The sequence below is a fragment of the Diaphorina citri genome, unplaced genomic scaffold, assembly GCF_000475195.1.
Source record: "Diaphorina citri unplaced genomic scaffold, Diaci psyllid genome assembly version 1.1 scaffold3312, whole genome shotgun sequence".
NCBI lineage: Eukaryota > Metazoa > Arthropoda > Insecta > Hemiptera > Psyllidae > Diaphorina > Diaphorina citri.
In genome coordinates, this window is record NW_007380721.1 from 1 (window position 1) to 20,056 (window position 20,056).

At 25.4% G+C, this 20,056-nt stretch overlaps 4 protein-coding genes and 6 non-coding genes across 10 annotated transcripts; 3 read left to right on the forward strand and 7 right to left on the reverse strand.

Moving 5' to 3' along the window:
• Positions 1–77: 77 nt before the first annotated feature.
• Positions 78–1,931, forward strand: LOC103520195 (biotin synthase-like). The gene has a single exon (XM_008485288.3). The coding sequence runs from the start codon at positions 107–109 to the stop codon at positions 1,151–1,153; it is 1,047 nt and encodes a 348-aa protein (XP_008483510.2). The 5' UTR covers positions 78–106; the 3' UTR covers positions 1,154–1,931.
• Positions 1,932–2,363: 432 nt separating this feature from the next.
• Positions 2,364–2,436, reverse strand: Trnaa-ugc. The gene has a single exon. It is a non-coding gene; the product is annotated as a tRNA-Ala (tRNA).
• An 11-nt stretch (positions 2,437–2,447) lies between these two features.
• Positions 2,448–2,520, reverse strand: Trnai-gau. The gene has a single exon. It is a non-coding gene; the product is annotated as a tRNA-Ile (tRNA).
• A 1,655-nt stretch (positions 2,521–4,175) lies between these two features.
• Positions 4,176–5,118, forward strand: LOC113471931 (ribosomal large subunit pseudouridine synthase D-like). Its single transcript, XM_026831416.1, has one exon. It carries the CDS (start codon positions 4,344–4,346, stop codon positions 5,115–5,117), a length of 774 nt encoding a protein of 257 aa, XP_026687217.1. The 5' UTR covers positions 4,176–4,343; the 3' UTR covers position 5,118.
• A 25-nt stretch (positions 5,119–5,143) lies between these two features.
• On the reverse strand, positions 5,144–5,827 carry LOC103520197 (diaminohydroxyphosphoribosylamino-pyrimidine deaminase-like). The gene has a single exon (XM_008485290.3). The coding sequence runs from the start codon at positions 5,750–5,752 to the stop codon at positions 5,144–5,146; it is 609 nt and encodes a 202-aa protein (XP_008483512.2). The 5' UTR covers positions 5,753–5,827.
• Positions 5,828–5,920: 93 nt separating this feature from the next.
• LOC113471932 (adenosylmethionine-8-amino-7-oxononanoate aminotransferase-like) lies at positions 5,921–7,353 on the forward strand. Its single transcript, XM_026831417.1, has one exon. It carries the CDS (start codon positions 6,227–6,229, stop codon positions 7,310–7,312), a length of 1,086 nt encoding a protein of 361 aa, XP_026687218.1. The 5' UTR covers positions 5,921–6,226; the 3' UTR covers positions 7,313–7,353.
• Positions 7,354–9,743: 2,390 nt separating this feature from the next.
• Positions 9,744–9,816, reverse strand: Trnaa-ugc. The gene has a single exon. It is a non-coding gene; the product is annotated as a tRNA-Ala (tRNA).
• Positions 9,817–9,827: 11 nt separating this feature from the next.
• On the reverse strand, positions 9,828–9,900 carry Trnai-gau. Its single transcript has one exon. It is a non-coding gene; the product is annotated as a tRNA-Ile (tRNA).
• Positions 9,901–16,789: 6,889 nt separating this feature from the next.
• On the reverse strand, positions 16,790–16,862 carry Trnaa-ugc. The gene has a single exon. It is a non-coding gene; the product is annotated as a tRNA-Ala (tRNA).
• An 11-nt stretch (positions 16,863–16,873) lies between these two features.
• Trnai-gau lies at positions 16,874–16,946 on the reverse strand. Its single transcript has one exon. It is a non-coding gene; the product is annotated as a tRNA-Ile (tRNA).
• Between the last annotated feature and the right edge of the window lie 3,110 nt (positions 16,947–20,056).

Sequence of the window (20,056 nt, forward strand, 5' to 3'; positions counted from 1 at the left end):
TAAATAAGATTTTTTTTAAAAAATAAATAATATTAAAATATTTTAGATAATTTATTTTTAAATTTTTTATTAAAACAATGATTTATAATTCATATTTATAATTAATATGTCACTGAAAATTATTCAATCTTCTAAAGAATCTAATTCTATAAAAAAAAATAATGCTATTTCATCATCACAATCATTAATTTGGAAGCTTGATGAAGTAATTAATTTATTTAATTTACCATTTAATGATTTATTATTTCGCGCTCAAAAAGTACATAGAAAATATTTTGATGCCAATGAAATTGAATTAGCGGTACTATTATCTATAAAAACCGGAGGTTGTACAGAAGATTGTGGATATTGTCCTCAATCTACACATTATAATACAGAAATTACAGCTACAAAAATTTTATCTATAGAATCAGTTATTACCGCCGCTCAAAAAGCAAAATCAGATGGAGCTACTAGATTTTGCATGGGAGCAGCATGGAGAGAATTAAAAGACAGAGATTTAGATAACATTGAAAATATGATTTGTGAGGTTAAAAAAATAGGTTTAGAAACTTGTTTAACATTAGGTATGTTAAATGAAAATCAAGCATATCGTTTAAAAAAAGTTGGTTTGGATTATTATAATCATAATTTAGATACTTCTCCTAAATTATATGGAGATATTATTAGCACAAGAGATTATGAAAATAGACTTAATACACTTAAAAATGTGCGTAATGTAGGTATTAATATATGTTGCGGCGGTATAATAGGATTATCTGAGTCCAGAGATCAGCGTGCAGAATTAATTTTTCAATTAGCAAATTTAAATCCATATCCAGAATCAGTTCCTATTAATAATTTAGTACAAATTAAAGGAACTCCATTATATGGTTCTTCTATTTTAGATCCATTAGAATTTATACGAACTATAGCTGTCGCACGAATAACTATGCCAACTTCTAGGATAAGAATGTCAGCCGGTCGAAAAGAAATGGGGGAGACAACACAAGCTTTTTGTTTTTTAGCTGGAGCTAATTCAATTTTTTATGGCGATAAACTTTTAACTACTGATAATACAAAAACTAATGATGATAGTAAATTACTTAAAAAATTAGGAATAAATACTCGAAATATAAAAATTAAAATGAAAAATAATATAAAACAAATTTAGATTTAATAATAAAAAATTAATTATATTACTATTAAAATATATTTAATTATAATAAAATATATTTAGAATCAAAGATAAAAGGAAGTGTGGCCGAGAGGTTTAAGGCACCAGTCTTGAAAACTGGCAACAGGTAAAACCGGTTCGTGAGTTCGAATCTCACCACTTCCATATATTTTAAATAAAAATTTTTTAAATATTTTTAATAATCAATGAAATAAAAATAATTATTGAAATTAAATATAATTATTTTTATAATATAATTGTTGAAAATAAAAATATTAATTTTAAATTTAAATATAAATTAAGTCGCCCTGGTGGTGAAATGGTATACACAAGGGACTTAAAATCCCTCGCTAATAAATAAAGCTTGCCGGTTCAAGTCCGGCCCAGGGCACCATTTATTATATAAATCAATACATTATATTCAATTACTTTTTCCAAATACATCTTCCATTTGAATGTTTATCTATCTTAGATAGAATCATATTATGTTGAACTAACTCATTGGAATTGGCTAATTTTATTGGAATATTATTTGGTATTTTTATTTTAGTTTCAATATTATTTGAATTATTAATTTTAGGTTTAAAATTTAAATTACTTTGACCTCTGGTCATTGCTAGATATACTTCCGCTAAAAGTTCTGCGTCAAGTAAACCGCCATGTAAAGTTCTATGTATTTTTGAAATATTATAGCGATCACATAATGCATCTAAAGAATTACGTTTTCCAGTATGTATTTTTCTTGCCATCAATAATGTATCAGTAATTCGATAAATATATTTTGTAAAATTTGAATAACCTAAAAGAGATAATTCCATATCCAAAAATCCAACATCAAATGCTGCGTTATGAATTATAATTTCAGAATTAGAAACATAATTTAAAAAATTATCTACAATTTCTGAAAATTTTAATTTATTTTTAAGAAATTTTGTTGTTAAACCATGTATAGCTAAAGCACTTTTTTCGGAATCTCTACCGGGGTTAATATAATAATGTAAATTATTTCCAGTAATTTGACGATTTTTAATTTCTACGCATCCAATTTCAATAATACGATGACCATCAATAATATTTAATCCTGTTGTTTCTATATCTAAAACAATATGACGATGCATTTTATAAAAAAAATTATTTAATAATATTGGTTAACAATTTAAAAAAATATTTTTAAATTTTAATAAATTGAGTTAGAAATAAAATGTGGTGGAGGTTATCGGAATTGAACCGATGACATCCTGCTTGCAAAGCAGGTGCTCTACCAACTGAGCTAAACCCCCATTCATATATATAGGTCTGATTGGACTCGAACCAACGACTACCGCGTTATCAACACGGTGCTCTACCAACTGAGCTACAGACCTAAAATTTAAATATATAATAACATTATAATACTAAAATTATTTTTTGTATCGTTTTAACAAAATATTTTTTAAAAATTTTTTTAATTTTTATAAATAAATTTTAAAAAATAAATTATTTTTAAATTTACATAAATCTAAATACTTTTAACTTCATAAATCTATACTATAATCCTCTTGTTTTGTGTGCTTGCAAAACTCTCGTACAACCTATTATAAACGCAGCGGTACGTAATGATACTTTTTTTGTGTTAGCTAATTCCCATATAGCATCAAATGCATTACATATAATATTATTTAATCTTAAATTAATTTCTTGTTCTGTCCATAATAAATTAGAAAGATTTTGTACCCACTCAAAATAACTAACAATTACACCTCCGGCATTAGTAATAACGTCTGGCGCTAATATTATTCCTTTATCTCGCAAAATATCATCCGCTTCTGTTGTTGTTGGTCCATTAGCTCCTTCTAATATAATTTTTGCTGTAACATTATTTGCATTATTAATGGTAATTTGATCTTCAATCGCAGCTGGAATCAATATGTCACATGGAATAGACCAAAATTCTTTAGAATCATTAATTTTTTCACCCTCATTAAAATCTTTTATACTTCTTGTGAAAGTAACATATTTTTGTAACTTAGGTATATTAAATCCATTTGGATTATAAATTGTTGTTTTATCATCCTGTATTGCCACAATTTTTGCGCCAGCTTTAAAAAAAAGATTTGCCGCAACACTACCTACATTACCAAACCCTTGTATAGAAATTTTAGAGTTAATAATATTTAAATTTATTTTAGAAGCAATTTTACTACCAATAATAAATACACCGCGCCCAGTTGCTTTTTGTCTACCAAAACTACCCCCAATAGAGATTGGTTTGCCTGTAACAATACCTGGTATAGTGTAATTTTTTTTTGTTGAATAAGTATCCATCATCCATGACATAATCTGCATATCAGTTCCAACATCAGGCGCTGGTATATCTTTATTTAATCCAATTATAGAACTAATTTCATTAGTATAACGACGTGTTAATCGCATTAATTCATTATTTGATAAATTTTTTGGATTAACACGAATTCCTCCCTTTGCTCCGCCATAAGGTATATTAACCGCAGCATTTTTTATTGTCATCCAGCCAGATAAAGCAATTATTTCAGATAATGTAACATCCGGATGAAAACGTACCCCACCTTTTCCGGGACCACGTAATATATTATGTTGCACACGATATCCTTCGTAATGAAAAACTTCTCCATTATCATGCTCAATTGGAACATCTACTATTAAAATTTTTTTTGGATGTTTCAATATCTCTATCCAGCGAGATAGAGAACCAAGATATGGGGTAACACGATCAATTTGCTGTAAATAAACACCCCATGGCCCAAGATCATTTTGTGAAAGATAAGATGGTCTAGAATTATCTGTAAATTTAGACATTTTGATAATATCCTTTTTAATTGATAGTATATTAAAATTTAAAATTATTACAATAATTTAAAATATTTTAAAATAGTCATGTAAAAATAAAAAATTTATTTTTAAAATTATAATTATATTTGTGATTATACTAATAATTAGTACAATGAAAAATTTTTTAAATTCATATTTTTTTATCAATAAAATAAATAATAATTTTTTAAAAATTAATACAATATTAACTTCTATTAAATTTTGTTTAACTAAAAAAGTTAATGGAATTAGACTTGATAAAGCGCTATCATTAATATTAAATCAATATTCACGAAATTGCATTCAAAAATGGATAAAATTAAAACAGATATTAATTAATAATAAAACAGCAGAAGCTGATATGATTATTTCTGGATATGAGTTAATTATTATTAAACCTAAAAAAAATTTTTTTTTAAATAAAACAGAAAAAAAAGTAATAAAATTAGATATAATTTATGAAGATAATGAAATTATTATTCTTAATAAGTCAGCTGGGTTGGTGGTTCATCCGGCAATTGGTAATTTATCTGGAACATTATTTGATAATCTTTTAGAAATTTATCCATTTTTAATAAATGTTCCTAGAGCGGGTATTGTACATCGTTTAGATAAGAATAGTAGCGGATTAATGGTTGTTGCTAAATCAATAAAATCATATATACATCTTGTTAATCAATTAAAAATGCACATTGTTCAAAGAAAATATTTAGCAATGGTTTGGGGTATTCCAAAATTAAATGGAATGATTAATGCAGCAATAATGCGAAATCCACATAATCGTATTAAAATGACTGTTTCTAAAAATTTTAATGCTAAACCAGCTTTAACTTATTATGAAAGATTAGCGACTGGGATAATTAATAAAAAACATATTAGTTTAATTCGCTGTAATTTAAAAACAGGAAGAACTCATCAAATTAGAGTACACATGCAATGGTTAGGACATGGAATAGTTGGAGATAATCTTTATGGTAAAAAATATTCAAAATCATTAATATTTAATAGACAGGCATTACATGCTTATAAATTAGGATTAATACATCCAAAAAATAATTTAAAATTAAAATGGAGAATCAATCTTCCAGATGATATTTCTAAATTAATTACATTTTCTGGTATAAAATGGATTTAATATTTCCTATAATAAAAAAATTTTTTTTAAATATTTTTTCCCGTTAAAATAGCACAAGAGCGCGCTCGCCATATATGGCTGTCATTACGCGATTCTTTTGATGTAATCCATTGACTAGAATTATTATATAAAGAAGTTTTATTATCTAAGCTACTAGCTATTTTCATACGTACCCATGGTATTCCTCTTTGCATTCTTGAAAAAAAACCAATATTTATCTCGTATGCTTCTTTTTGCATCAATCCTTGTTTAACGGAAATCCCAGCCGAAATAAGTTGAGCCACTCCTTTTCCTGAAACTAGTGGATTAGGGTCATTGATCGCAATAATAACTTTTTTGATACCAGATTTAATTAAAGCCTCTGTACAAGGTGGGGTATAACCAAAATAACTACAAGGTTCAAGAGTAATATAAACAGTAGAATTATATACATCATAACCTTGCGCAGCTGCATTTAAAAGAGCATCAATTTCAGCATGATTCCCACCTGGACTTTTCGTATAACCACAAGAAATAATGCGTTTTTCTTTTACAATAACACACCCAACTCTAGGATTAGGAGAACTATTTATTGATAATTTAGCTTGTTGTAAAGCTAACGTCATTGCCATAAAGTCAATTGAATCAAAAAACATTATAAAAATAAATTATAACAATCAGTTATTATAATATTTATATTGCATTAGAAAATTAAAAAAAGAAAAATTATAATTATAATTTTTCTTTAAATATATTTTAATTAATATTATATATAATAATATAATAAATATTTTTAAAAATAAAAATATATTTTATATACTTTATAAATTAATAATAAATATTATGAATAATATCGTTTATTTTAAAAAAAAATCTTCAAATAATTTAGTGATAAGAAGTTTAAAAAACGTATGGCATCCTTGTGCGCAAATAAAATATCCTGTAGAAAATAAAAGTAATTTTTATAAAATTCCATTGATTCCAATTAGTCATGGAAATGGTCGTTAATTGATGTTTCAGGAAAACGTTATTTAGATGCTATTAGTTCTTGGTGGGTTAATCTTTTTGGTCATTCTAATTCTTATATTAATAAAGCATTAAAAAATCAACTTAATAAATTAGAACATGTAATGCTATCTAATTTAACGCATAAACCAGTAATAAAATTATCAGAAAAATTATCATCTCTTACTCAATATAAACTTGGGCATTGTTTTTATGGCTCCGATGGAGCATCTGCCGTTGAAGTTGCTTTGAAAATGAGTTTTCATTATTGGTACAACAAAGGATTTTTAAATAAAAAAAAATTTATTTGTTTACAAAATAGTTATCATGGTGAAACATTAGGAGCTTTAGCGGTAACTAATATTCAGTCATTTAAAGAAATATACACGTCTTTATTAAACAAAACTTATATTATTACCACACCAGATTCAAGAAATATAAATAAAGGAAATAGTGCTAATGAAATAGCTAGATGTGCTATTTTTGATTTAGAAATTCTTTTAAAAAAAAATCACAATAAGATTGCTGCTATTATTATTGAACCATTAGTGCAATGTGCTGGTGGTATGATAATGTATGATTCAATATATTTAAAGTTAGTTCGTGAAATTTGTAATAATTACAATATTCATTTAATTGCAGATGAAATTGCAGTTGGATGCGGTCGAACTGGAAAATTTTTTGCTTGTGAACATGCTGAAATTTGGCCGGATTTTCTTTGTTTATCAAAAGGTATTACAGGAGGTTATTTGCCTTTATCATTAGTAATGACTACTGATAAAATTTATAATTCAATTTATTATAAAAATAATATAAATATTTTTTTACATTCACATTCATATAGTGGAAATCCATTAGCTTGTTGCGCTGCATTAGCAACATTAGAAATTTTTAATAAAGATAACATATTACAACGAATTTCTCAGGACATGAAAAAAATTACAAAAGCACTTACTTCTTTAATAACACATCCTAAGATTATTAATTTTCGTCAAAAGGGAATGATCTGGGCATTTGATGTTATAATTGAAGACCCAGAACAAATAGAAACATTTTCTAAAAAATTTTTTGTTGCTGCTTTAAAAAATGAATTATTATTAAGACCGATTGGAAATACAGTTTATTTAATGCCTCCATATATTCTTAATAAAAATGAAATACAACATATGACATCAGCAATTTTTCAAACTTTTAATGAAGTAATTACATAAAAATAAAATTTTGAAATTTACACGTAAATTTCAAAAAAATATTTAACAATAGATTATAAATATTTAACTAAATAAGATTTTTTTTAAAAAATAAATAATATTAAAATATTTTAGATAATTTATTTTTAAATTTTTTATTAAAACAATGATTTATAATTCATATTTATAATTAATATGTCACTGAAAATTATTCAATCTTCTAAAGAATCTAATTCTATAAAAAAAAATAATGCTATTTCATCATCACAATCATTAATTTGGAAGCTTGATGAAGTAATTAATTTATTTAATTTACCATTTAATGATTTATTATTTCGCGCTCAAAAAGTACATAGAAAATATTTTGATGCCAATGAAATTGAATTAGCGGTACTATTATCTATAAAAACCGGAGGTTGTACAGAAGATTGTGGATATTGTCCTCAATCTACACATTATAATACAGAAATTACAGCTACAAAAATTTTATCTATAGAATCAGTTATTACCGCCGCTCAAAAAGCAAAATCAGATGGAGCTACTAGATTTTGCATGGGAGCAGCATGGAGAGAATTAAAAGACAGAGATTTAGATAACATTGAAAATATGATTTGTGAGGTTAAAAAAATAGGTTTAGAAACTTGTTTAACATTAGGTATGTTAAATGAAAATCAAGCATATCGTTTAAAAAAAGTTGGTTTGGATTATTATAATCATAATTTAGATACTTCTCCTAAATTATATGGAGATATTATTAGCACAAGAGATTATGAAAATAGACTTAATACACTTAAAAATGTGCGTAATGTAGGTATTAATATATGTTGCGGCGGTATAATAGGATTATCTGAGTCCAGAGATCAGCGTGCAGAATTAATTTTTCAATTAGCAAATTTAAATCCATATCCAGAATCAGTTCCTATTAATAATTTAGTACAAATTAAAGGAACTCCATTATATGGTTCTTCTATTTTAGATCCATTAGAATTTATACGAACTATAGCTGTCGCACGAATAACTATGCCAACTTCTAGGATAAGAATGTCAGCCGGTCGAAAAGAAATGGGGGAGACAACACAAGCTTTTTGTTTTTTAGCTGGAGCTAATTCAATTTTTTATGGCGATAAACTTTTAACTACTGATAATACAAAAACTAATGATGATAGTAAATTACTTAAAAAATTAGGAATAAATACTCGAAATATAAAAATTAAAATGAAAAATAATATAAAACAAATTTAGATTTAATAATAAAAAATTAATTATATTACTATTAAAATATATTTAATTATAATAAAATATATTTAGAATCAAAGATAAAAGGAAGTGTGGCCGAGAGGTTTAAGGCACCAGTCTTGAAAACTGGCAACAGGTAAAACCGGTTCGTGAGTTCGAATCTCACCACTTCCATATATTTTAAATAAAAATTTTTTAAATATTTTTAATAATCAATGAAATAAAAATAATTATTGAAATTAAATATAATTATTTTTATAATATAATTGTTGAAAATAAAAATATTAATTTTAAATTTAAATATAAATTAAGTCGCCCTGGTGGTGAAATGGTATACACAAGGGACTTAAAATCCCTCGCTAATAAATAAAGCTTGCCGGTTCAAGTCCGGCCCAGGGCACCATTTATTATATAAATCAATACATTATATTCAATTACTTTTTCCAAATACATCTTCCATTTGAATGTTTATCTATCTTAGATAGAATCATATTATGTTGAACTAACTCATTGGAATTGGCTAATTTTATTGGAATATTATTTGGTATTTTTATTTTAGTTTCAATATTATTTGAATTATTAATTTTAGGTTTAAAATTTAAATTACTTTGACCTCTGGTCATTGCTAGATATACTTCCGCTAAAAGTTCTGCGTCAAGTAAACCGCCATGTAAAGTTCTATGTATTTTTGAAATATTATAGCGATCACATAATGCATCTAAAGAATTACGTTTTCCAGTATGTATTTTTCTTGCCATCAATAATGTATCAGTAATTCGATAAATATATTTTGTAAAATTTGAATAACCTAAAAGAGATAATTCCATATCCAAAAATCCAACATCAAATGCTGCGTTATGAATTATAATTTCAGAATTAGAAACATAATTTAAAAAATTATCTACAATTTCTGAAAATTTTAATTTATTTTTAAGAAATTTTGTTGTTAAACCATGTATAGCTAAAGCACTTTTTTCGGAATCTCTACCGGGGTTAATATAATAATGTAAATTATTTCCAGTAATTTGACGATTTTTAATTTCTACGCATCCAATTTCAATAATACGATGACCATCAATAATATTTAATCCTGTTGTTTCTATATCTAAAACAATATGACGATGCATTTTATAAAAAAAATTATTTAATAATATTGGTTAACAATTTAAAAAAATATTTTTAAATTTTAATAAATTGAGTTAGAAATAAAATGTGGTGGAGGTTATCGGAATTGAACCGATGACATCCTGCTTGCAAAGCAGGTGCTCTACCAACTGAGCTAAACCCCCATTCATATATATAGGTCTGATTGGACTCGAACCAACGACTACCGCGTTATCAACACGGTGCTCTACCAACTGAGCTACAGACCTAAAATTTAAATATATAATAACATTATAATACTAAAATTATTTTTTGTATCGTTTTAACAAAATATTTTTTAAAAATTTTTTTAATTTTTATAAATAAATTTTAAAAAATAAATTATTTTTAAATTTACATAAATCTAAATACTTTTAACTTCATAAATCTATACTATAATCCTCTTGTTTTGTGTGCTTGCAAAACTCTCGTACAACCTATTATAAACGCAGCGGTACGTAATGATACTTTTTTTGTGTTAGCTAATTCCCATATAGCATCAAATGCATTACATATAATATTATTTAATCTTAAATTAATTTCTTGTTCTGTCCATAATAAATTAGAAAGATTTTGTACCCACTCAAAATAACTAACAATTACACCTCCGGCATTAGTAATAACGTCTGGCGCTAATATTATTCCTTTATCTCGCAAAATATCATCCGCTTCTGTTGTTGTTGGTCCATTAGCTCCTTCTAATATAATTTTTGCTGTAACATTATTTGCATTATTAATGGTAATTTGATCTTCAATCGCAGCTGGAATCAATATGTCACATGGAATAGACCAAAATTCTTTAGAATCATTAATTTTTTCACCCTCATTAAAATCTTTTATACTTCTTGTGAAAGTAACATATTTTTGTAACTTAGGTATATTAAATCCATTTGGATTATAAATTGTTGTTTTATCATCCTGTATTGCCACAATTTTTGCGCCAGCTTTAAAAAAAAGATTTGCCGCAACACTACCTACATTACCAAACCCTTGTATAGAAATTTTAGAGTTAATAATATTTAAATTTATTTTAGAAGCAATTTTACTACCAATAATAAATACACCGCGCCCAGTTGCTTTTTGTCTACCAAAACTACCCCCAATAGAGATTGGTTTGCCTGTAACAATACCTGGTATAGTGTAATTTTTTTTTGTTGAATAAGTATCCATCATCCATGACATAATCTGCATATCAGTTCCAACATCAGGCGCTGGTATATCTTTATTTAATCCAATTATAGAACTAATTTCATTAGTATAACGACGTGTTAATCGCATTAATTCATTATTTGATAAATTTTTTGGATTAACACGAATTCCTCCCTTTGCTCCGCCATAAGGTATATTAACCGCAGCATTTTTTATTGTCATCCAGCCAGATAAAGCAATTATTTCAGATAATGTAACATCCGGATGAAAACGTACCCCACCTTTTCCGGGACCACGTAATATATTATGTTGCACACGATATCCTTCGTAATGAAAAACTTCTCCATTATCATGCTCAATTGGAACATCTACTATTAAAATTTTTTTTGGATGTTTCAATATCTCTATCCAGCGAGATAGAGAACCAAGATATGGGGTAACACGATCAATTTGCTGTAAATAAACACCCCATGGCCCAAGATCATTTTGTGAAAGATAAGATGGTCTAGAATTATCTGTAAATTTAGACATTTTGATAATATCCTTTTTAATTGATAGTATATTAAAATTTAAAATTATTACAATAATTTAAAATATTTTAAAATAGTCATGTAAAAATAAAAAATTTATTTTTAAAATTATAATTATATTTGTGATTATACTAATAATTAGTACAATGAAAAATTTTTTAAATTCATATTTTTTTATCAATAAAATAAATAATAATTTTTTAAAAATTAATACAATATTAACTTCTATTAAATTTTGTTTAACTAAAAAAGTTAATGGAATTAGACTTGATAAAGCGCTATCATTAATATTAAATCAATATTCACGAAATTGCATTCAAAAATGGATAAAATTAAAACAGATATTAATTAATAATAAAACAGCAGAAGCTGATATGATTATTTCTGGATATGAGTTAATTATTATTAAACCTAAAAAAAATTTTTTTTTAAATAAAACAGAAAAAAAAGTAATAAAATTAGATATAATTTATGAAGATAATGAAATTATTATTCTTAATAAGTCAGCTGGGTTGGTGGTTCATCCGGCAATTGGTAATTTATCTGGAACATTATTTGATAATCTTTTAGAAATTTATCCATTTTTAATAAATGTTCCTAGAGCGGGTATTGTACATCGTTTAGATAAGAATAGTAGCGGATTAATGGTTGTTGCTAAATCAATAAAATCATATATACATCTTGTTAATCAATTAAAAATGCACATTGTTCAAAGAAAATATTTAGCAATGGTTTGGGGTATTCCAAAATTAAATGGAATGATTAATGCAGCAATAATGCGAAATCCACATAATCGTATTAAAATGACTGTTTCTAAAAATTTTAATGCTAAACCAGCTTTAACTTATTATGAAAGATTAGCGACTGGGATAATTAATAAAAAACATATTAGTTTAATTCGCTGTAATTTAAAAACAGGAAGAACTCATCAAATTAGAGTACACATGCAATGGTTAGGACATGGAATAGTTGGAGATAATCTTTATGGTAAAAAATATTCAAAATCATTAATATTTAATAGACAGGCATTACATGCTTATAAATTAGGATTAATACATCCAAAAAATAATTTAAAATTAAAATGGAGAATCAATCTTCCAGATGATATTTCTAAATTAATTACATTTTCTGGTATAAAATGGATTTAATATTTCCTATAATAAAAAAATTTTTTTTAAATATTTTTGGGGTATAACCAAAATAACTACAAGGTTCAAGAGTAATATAAACAGTAGAATTATATACATCATAACCTTGCGCAGCTGCATTTAAAAGAGCATCAATTTCAGCATGATTCCCACCTGGACTTTTCGTATAACCACAAGAAATAATGCGTTTTTCTTTTACAATAACACACCCAACTCTAGGATTAGGAGAACTATTTATTGATAATTTAGCTTGTTGTAAAGCTAACGTCATTGCCATAAAGTCAATTGAATCAAAAAACATTATAAAAATAAATTATAACAATCAGTTATTATAATATTTATATTGCATTAGAAAATTAAAAAAAGAAAAATTATAATTATAATTTTTCTTTAAATATATTTTAATTAATATTATATATAATAATATAATAAATATTTTTAAAAATAAAAATATATTTTATATACTTTATAAATTAATAATAAATATTATGAATAATATCGTTTATTTTAAAAAAAAATCTTCAAATAATTTAGTGATAAGAAGTTTAAAAAACGTATGGCATCCTTGTGCGCAAATAAAATATCCTGTAGAAAATAAAAGTAATTTTTATAAAATTCCATTGATTCCAATTAGTCATGGAAATGGTCGTTAATTGATGTTTCAGGAAAACGTTATTTAGATGCTATTAGTTCTTGGTGGGTTAATCTTTTTGGTCATTCTAATTCTTATATTAATAAAGCATTAAAAAATCAACTTAATAAATTAGAACATGTAATGCTATCTAATTTAACGCATAAACCAGTAATAAAATTATCAGAAAAATTATCATCTCTTACTCAATATAAACTTGGGCATTGTTTTTATGGCTCCGATGGAGCATCTGCCGTTGAAGTTGCTTTGAAAATGAGTTTTCATTATTGGTACAACAAAGGATTTTTAAATAAAAAAAAATTTATTTGTTTACAAAATAGTTATCATGGTGAAACATTAGGAGCTTTAGCGGTAACTAATATTCAGTCATTTAAAGAAATATACACGTCTTTATTAAACAAAACTTATATTATTACCACACCAGATTCAAGAAATATAAATAAAGGAAATAGTGCTAATGAAATAGCTAGATGTGCTATTTTTGATTTAGAAATTCTTTTAAAAAAAAATCACAATAAGATTGCTGCTATTATTATTGAACCATTAGTGCAATGTGCTGGTGGTATGATAATGTATGATTCAATATATTTAAAGTTAGTTCGTGAAATTTGTAATAATTACAATATTCATTTAATTGCAGATGAAATTGCAGTTGGATGCGGTCGAACTGGAAAATTTTTTGCTTGTGAACATGCTGAAATTTGGCCGGATTTTCTTTGTTTATCAAAAGGTATTACAGGAGGTTATTTGCCTTTATCATTAGTAATGACTACTGATAAAATTTATAATTCAATTTATTATAAAAATAATATAAATATTTTTTTACATTCACATTCATATAGTGGAAATCCATTAGCTTGTTGCGCTGCATTAGCAACATTAGAAATTTTTAATAAAGATAACATATTACAACGAATTTCTCAGGACATGAAAAAAATTACAAAAGCACTTACTTCTTTAATAACACATCCTAAGATTATTAATTTTCGTCAAAAGGGAATGATCTGGGCATTTGATGTTATAATTGAAGACCCAGAACAAATAGAAACATTTTCTAAAAAATTTTTTGTTGCTGCTTTAAAAAATGAATTATTATTAAGACCGATTGGAAATACAGTTTATTTAATGCCTCCATATATTCTTAATAAAAATGAAATACAACATATGACATCAGCAATTTTTCAAACTTTTAATGAAGTAATTACATAAAAATAAAATTTTGAAATTTACACGTAAATTTCAAAAAAATATTTAACAATAGATTATAAATATTTAACTAAATAAGATTTTTTTTAAAAAATAAATAATATTAAAATATTTTAGATAATTTATTTTTAAATTTTTTATTAAAACAATGATTTATAATTCATATTTATAATTAATATGTCACTGAAAATTATTCAATCTTCTAAAGAATCTAATTCTATAAAAAAAAATAATGCTATTTCATCATCACAATCATTAATTTGGAAGCTTGATGAAGTAATTAATTTATTTAATTTACCATTTAATGATTTATTATTTCGCGCTCAAAAAGTACATAGAAAATATTTTGATGCCAATGAAATTGAATTAGCGGTACTATTATCTATAAAAACCGGAGGTTGTACAGAAGATTGTGGATATTGTCCTCAATCTACACATTATAATACAGAAATTACAGCTACAAAAATTTTATCTATAGAATCAGTTATTACCGCCGCTCAAAAAGCAAAATCAGATGGAGCTACTAGATTTTGCATGGGAGCAGCATGGAGAGAATTAAAAGACAGAGATTTAGATAACATTGAAAATATGATTTGTGAGGTTAAAAAAATAGGTTTAGAAACTTGTTTAACATTAGGTATGTTAAATGAAAATCAAGCATATCGTTTAAAAAAAGTTGGTTTGGATTATTATAATCATAATTTAGATACTTCTCCTAAATTATATGGAGATATTATTAGCACAAGAGATTATGAAAATAGACTTAATACACTTAAAAATGTGCGTAATGTAGGTATTAATATATGTTGCGGCGGTATAATAGGATTATCTGAGTCCAGAGATCAGCGTGCAGAATTAATTTTTCAATTAGCAAATTTAAATCCATATCCAGAATCAGTTCCTATTAATAATTTAGTACAAATTAAAGGAACTCCATTATATGGTTCTTCTATTTTAGATCCATTAGAATTTATACGAACTATAGCTGTCGCACGAATAACTATGCCAACTTCTAGGATAAGAATGTCAGCCGGTCGAAAAGAAATGGGGGAGACAACACAAGCTTTTTGTTTTTTAGCTGGAGCTAATTCAATTTTTTATGGCGATAAACTTTTAACTACTGATAATACAAAAACTAATGATGATAGTAAATTACTTAAAAAATTAGGAATAAATACTCGAAATATAAAAATTAAAATGAAAAATAATATAAAACAAATTTAGATTTAATAATAAAAAATTAATTATATTACTATTAAAATATATTTAATTATAATAAAATATATTTAGAATCAAAGATAAAAGGAAGTGTGGCCGAGAGGTTTAAGGCACCAGTCTTGAAAACTGGCAACAGGTAAAACCGGTTCGTGAGTTCGAATCTCACCACTTCCATATATTTTAAATAAAAATTTTTTAAATATTTTTAATAATCAATGAAATAAAAATAATTATTGAAATTAAATATAATTATTTTTATAATATAATTGTTGAAAATAAAAATATTAATTTTAAATTTAAATATAAATTAAGTCGCCCTGGTGGTGAAATGGTATACACAAGGGACTTAAAATCCCTCGCTAATAAATAAAGCTTGCCGGTTCAAGTCCGGCCCAGGGCACCATTTATTATATAAATCAATACATTATATTCAATTACTTTTTCCAAATACATCTTCCATTTGAATGTTTATCTATCTTAGATAGAATCATATTATGTTGAACTAACTCATTGGAATTGGCTAATTTTATTGGAATATTATTTGGTATTTTTATTTTAGTTTCAATATTATTTGAATTATTAATTTTAGGTTTAAAATTTAAATTACTTTGACCTCTGGTCATTGCTAGATATACTTCCGCTAAAAGTTCTGCGTCAAGTAAACCGCCATGTAAAGTTCTATGTATTTTTGAAATATTATAGCGATCACATAATGCATCTAAAGAATTACGTTTTCCAGTATGTATTTTTCTTGCCATCAATAATGTATCAGTAATTCGATAAATATATTTTGTAAAATTTGAATAACCTAAAAGAGATAATTCCATATCCAAAAATCCAACATCAAATGCTGCGTTATGAATTATAATTTCAGAATTAGAAACATAATTTAAAAAATTATCTACAATTTCTGAAAATTTTAATTTATTTTTAAGAAATTTTGTTGTTAAACCATGTATAGCTAAAGCACTTTTTTCGGAATCTCTACCGGGGTTAATATAATAATGTAAATTATTTCCAGTAATTTGACGATTTTTAATTTCTACGCATCCAATTTCAATAATACGATGACCATCAATAATATTTAATCCTGTTGTTTCTATATCTAAAACAATATGACGATGCATTTTATAAAAAAAATTATTTAATAATATTGGTTAACAATTTAAAAAAATATTTTTAAATTTTAATAAATTGAGTTAGAAATAAAATGTGGTGGAGGTTATCGGAATTGAACCGATGACATCCTGCTTGCAAAGCAGGTGCTCTACCAACTGAGCTAAACCCCCATTCATATATATAGGTCTGATTGGACTCGAACCAACGACTACCGCGTTATCAACACGGTGCTCTACCAACTGAGCTACAGACCTAAAATTTAAATATATAATAACATTATAATACTAAAATTATTTTTTGTATCGTTTTAACAAAATATTTTTTAAAAATTTTTTTAATTTTTATAAATAAATTTTAAAAAATAAATTATTTTTAAATTTACATAAATCTAAATACTTTTAACTTCATAAATCTATACTATAATCCTCTTGTTTTGTGTGCTTGCAAAACTCTCGTACAACCTATTATAAACGCAGCGGTACGTAATGATACTTTTTTTGTGTTAGCTAATTCCCATATAGCATCAAATGCATTACATATAATATTATTTAATCTTAAATTAATTTCTTGTTCTGTCCATAATAAATTAGAAAGATTTTGTACCCACTCAAAATAACTAACAATTACACCTCCGGCATTAGTAATAACGTCTGGCGCTAATATTATTCCTTTATCTCGCAAAATATCATCCGCTTCTGTTGTTGTTGGTCCATTAGCTCCTTCTAATATAATTTTTGCTGTAACATTATTTGCATTATTAATGGTAATTTGATCTTCAATCGCAGCTGGAATCAATATGTCACATGGAATAGACCAAAATTCTTTAGAATCATTAATTTTTTCACCCTCATTAAAATCTTTTATACTTCTTGTGAAAGTAACATATTTTTGTAACTTAGGTATATTAAATCCATTTGGATTATAAATTGTTGTTTTATCATCCTGTATTGCCACAATTTTTGCGCCAGCTTTAAAAAAAAGATTTGCCGCAACACTACCTACATTACCAAACCCTTGTATAGAAATTTTAGAGTTAATAATATTTAAATTTATTTTAGAAGCAATTTTACTACCAATAATAAATACACCGCGCCCAGTTGCTTTTTGTCTACCAAAACTACCCCCAATAGAGATTGGTTTGCCTGTAACAATACCTGGTATAGTGTAATTTTTTTTTGTTGAATAAGTATCCATCATCCATGACATAATCTGCATATCAGTTCCAACATCAGGCGCTGGTATATCTTTATTTAATCCAATTATAGAACTAATTTCATTAGTATAACGACGTGTTAATCGCATTAATTCATTATTTGATAAATTTTTTGGATTAACACGAATTCCTCCCTTTGCTCCGCCATAAGGTATATTAACCGCAGCATTTTTTATTGTCATCCAGCCAGATAAAGCAATTATTTCAGATAATGTAACATCCGGATGAAAACGTACCCCACCTTTTCCGGGACCACGTAATATATTATGTTGCACACGATATCCTTCGTAATGAAAAACTTCTCCATTATCATGCTCAATTGGAACATCTACTATTAAAATTTTTTTTGGATGTTTCAATATCTCTATCCAGCGAGATAGAGAACCAAGATATGGGGTAACACGATCAATTTGCTGTAAATAAACACCCCATGGCCCAAGATCATTTTGTGAAAGATAAGATGGTCTAGAATTATCTGTAAATTTAGACATTTTGATAATATCCTTTTTAATTGATAGTATATTAAAATTTAAAATTATTACAATAATTTAAAATATTTTAAAATAGTCATGTAAAAATAAAAAATTTATTTTTAAAATTATAATTATATTTGTGATTATACTAATAATTAGTCAGTACTGAAATTTTTTAAATTCATATTTTTTTATCAATAAAATAAATAATAATTTTTTAAAAATTAATACAATATTAACTTCTATTAAATTTTGTTTAACTAAAAAAGTTAATGGAATTAGACTTGATAAAGCGCTATCATTAATATTAAATCAATATTCACGAAATTGCATTCAAAAATGGATAAAATTAAAACAGATATTAATTAATAATAAAACAGCAGAAGCTGATATGATTATTTCTGGATATGAGTTAATTATTATTAAACCTAAAAAAAATTTTTTTTTAAATAAAACAGAAAAAAAAGTAATAAAATTAGATATAATTTATGAAGATAATGAAATTATTATTCTTAATAAGTCAGCTGGGTTGGTGGTTCATCCGGCAATTGGTAATTTATCTGGAACATTATTTGATAATCTTTTAGAAATTTATCCATTTTTAATAAATGTTCCTAGAGCGGGTATTGTACATCGTTTAGATAAGAATAGTAGCGGATTAATGGTTGTTGCTAAATCAATAAAATCATATATACATCTTGTTAATCAATTAAAAATGCACATTGTTCAAAGAAAATATTTAGCAATGGTTTGGGGTATTCCAAAATTAAATGGAATGATTAATGCAGCAATAATGCGAAATCCACATAATCGTATTAAAATGACTGTTTCTAAAAATTTTAATGCTAAACCAGCTTTAACTTATTATGAAAGATTAGCGACTGGGATAATTAATAAAAAACATATTAGTTTAATTCGCTGTAATTTAAAAACAGGAAGAACTCATCAAATTAGAGTACACATGCAATGGTTAGGACATGGAATAGTTGGAGATAATCTTTATGGTAAAAAATATTCAAAATCATTAATATTTAATAGACAGGCATTACATGCTTATAAATTAGGATTAATACATCCAAAAAATAATTTAAAATTAAAATGGAGAATCAATCTTCCAGATGATATTTCTAAATTAATTACATTTTCTGGTATAAAATGGATTTAATATTTCCTATAATAAAAAAATTTTTTTTAAATATTTTTAAAAATATCAATTTTAAAAAAATTTTAATTTTAAAAAAATTTTATAAATTAAAATTGATTTTTATATTTTTTTATAATTATTTCTGTTTCTCTTTTTATATCACGTTCGCGTTCTTTTCGACGTTTATCATATTGTTTTTTTCCTTTAGCAAGAACTATTTCGCATTTTATTCTATTTTTTACAAAATATAATTTAGATGGAATTAAAGTGTATCCAGATTTTTTAACCTTTCCAGTTAATTTTTTAATTTCAGTTGCATGCAATAATAATTTTCGTGTTCTAATTGTGTCATAACTAATATCTGTAAAAACATTTAAATTAGATAAAATACTAATATGTGCGCCTAACAAAAATATTTCATTATCACGAATAATGATATATGATTCTTTTAAATGAACATGTTTTGCCCGTATTGATTTAACTTCCCATCCTTTTAGGACAATGCCAGCTTCATAATAATCTTCTACAGTACTG

Coding starts and splice junctions, on each gene's coding strand:
- LOC103520195 (XM_008485288.3), top strand. CDS start 107: ATGTCACTGAAAATTATTCAATCTTCTAAAGAATCTAATTCTATAAAA.
- LOC113471931 (XM_026831416.1), top strand. CDS start 4,344: ATGATTATTTCTGGATATGAGTTAATTATTATTAAACCTAAAAAAAAT.
- LOC103520197 (XM_008485290.3), bottom strand. CDS start 5,752: ATGTTTTTTGATTCAATTGACTTTATGGCAATGACGTTAGCTTTACAA.
- LOC113471932 (XM_026831417.1), top strand. CDS start 6,227: ATGCTATCTAATTTAACGCATAAACCAGTAATAAAATTATCAGAAAAA.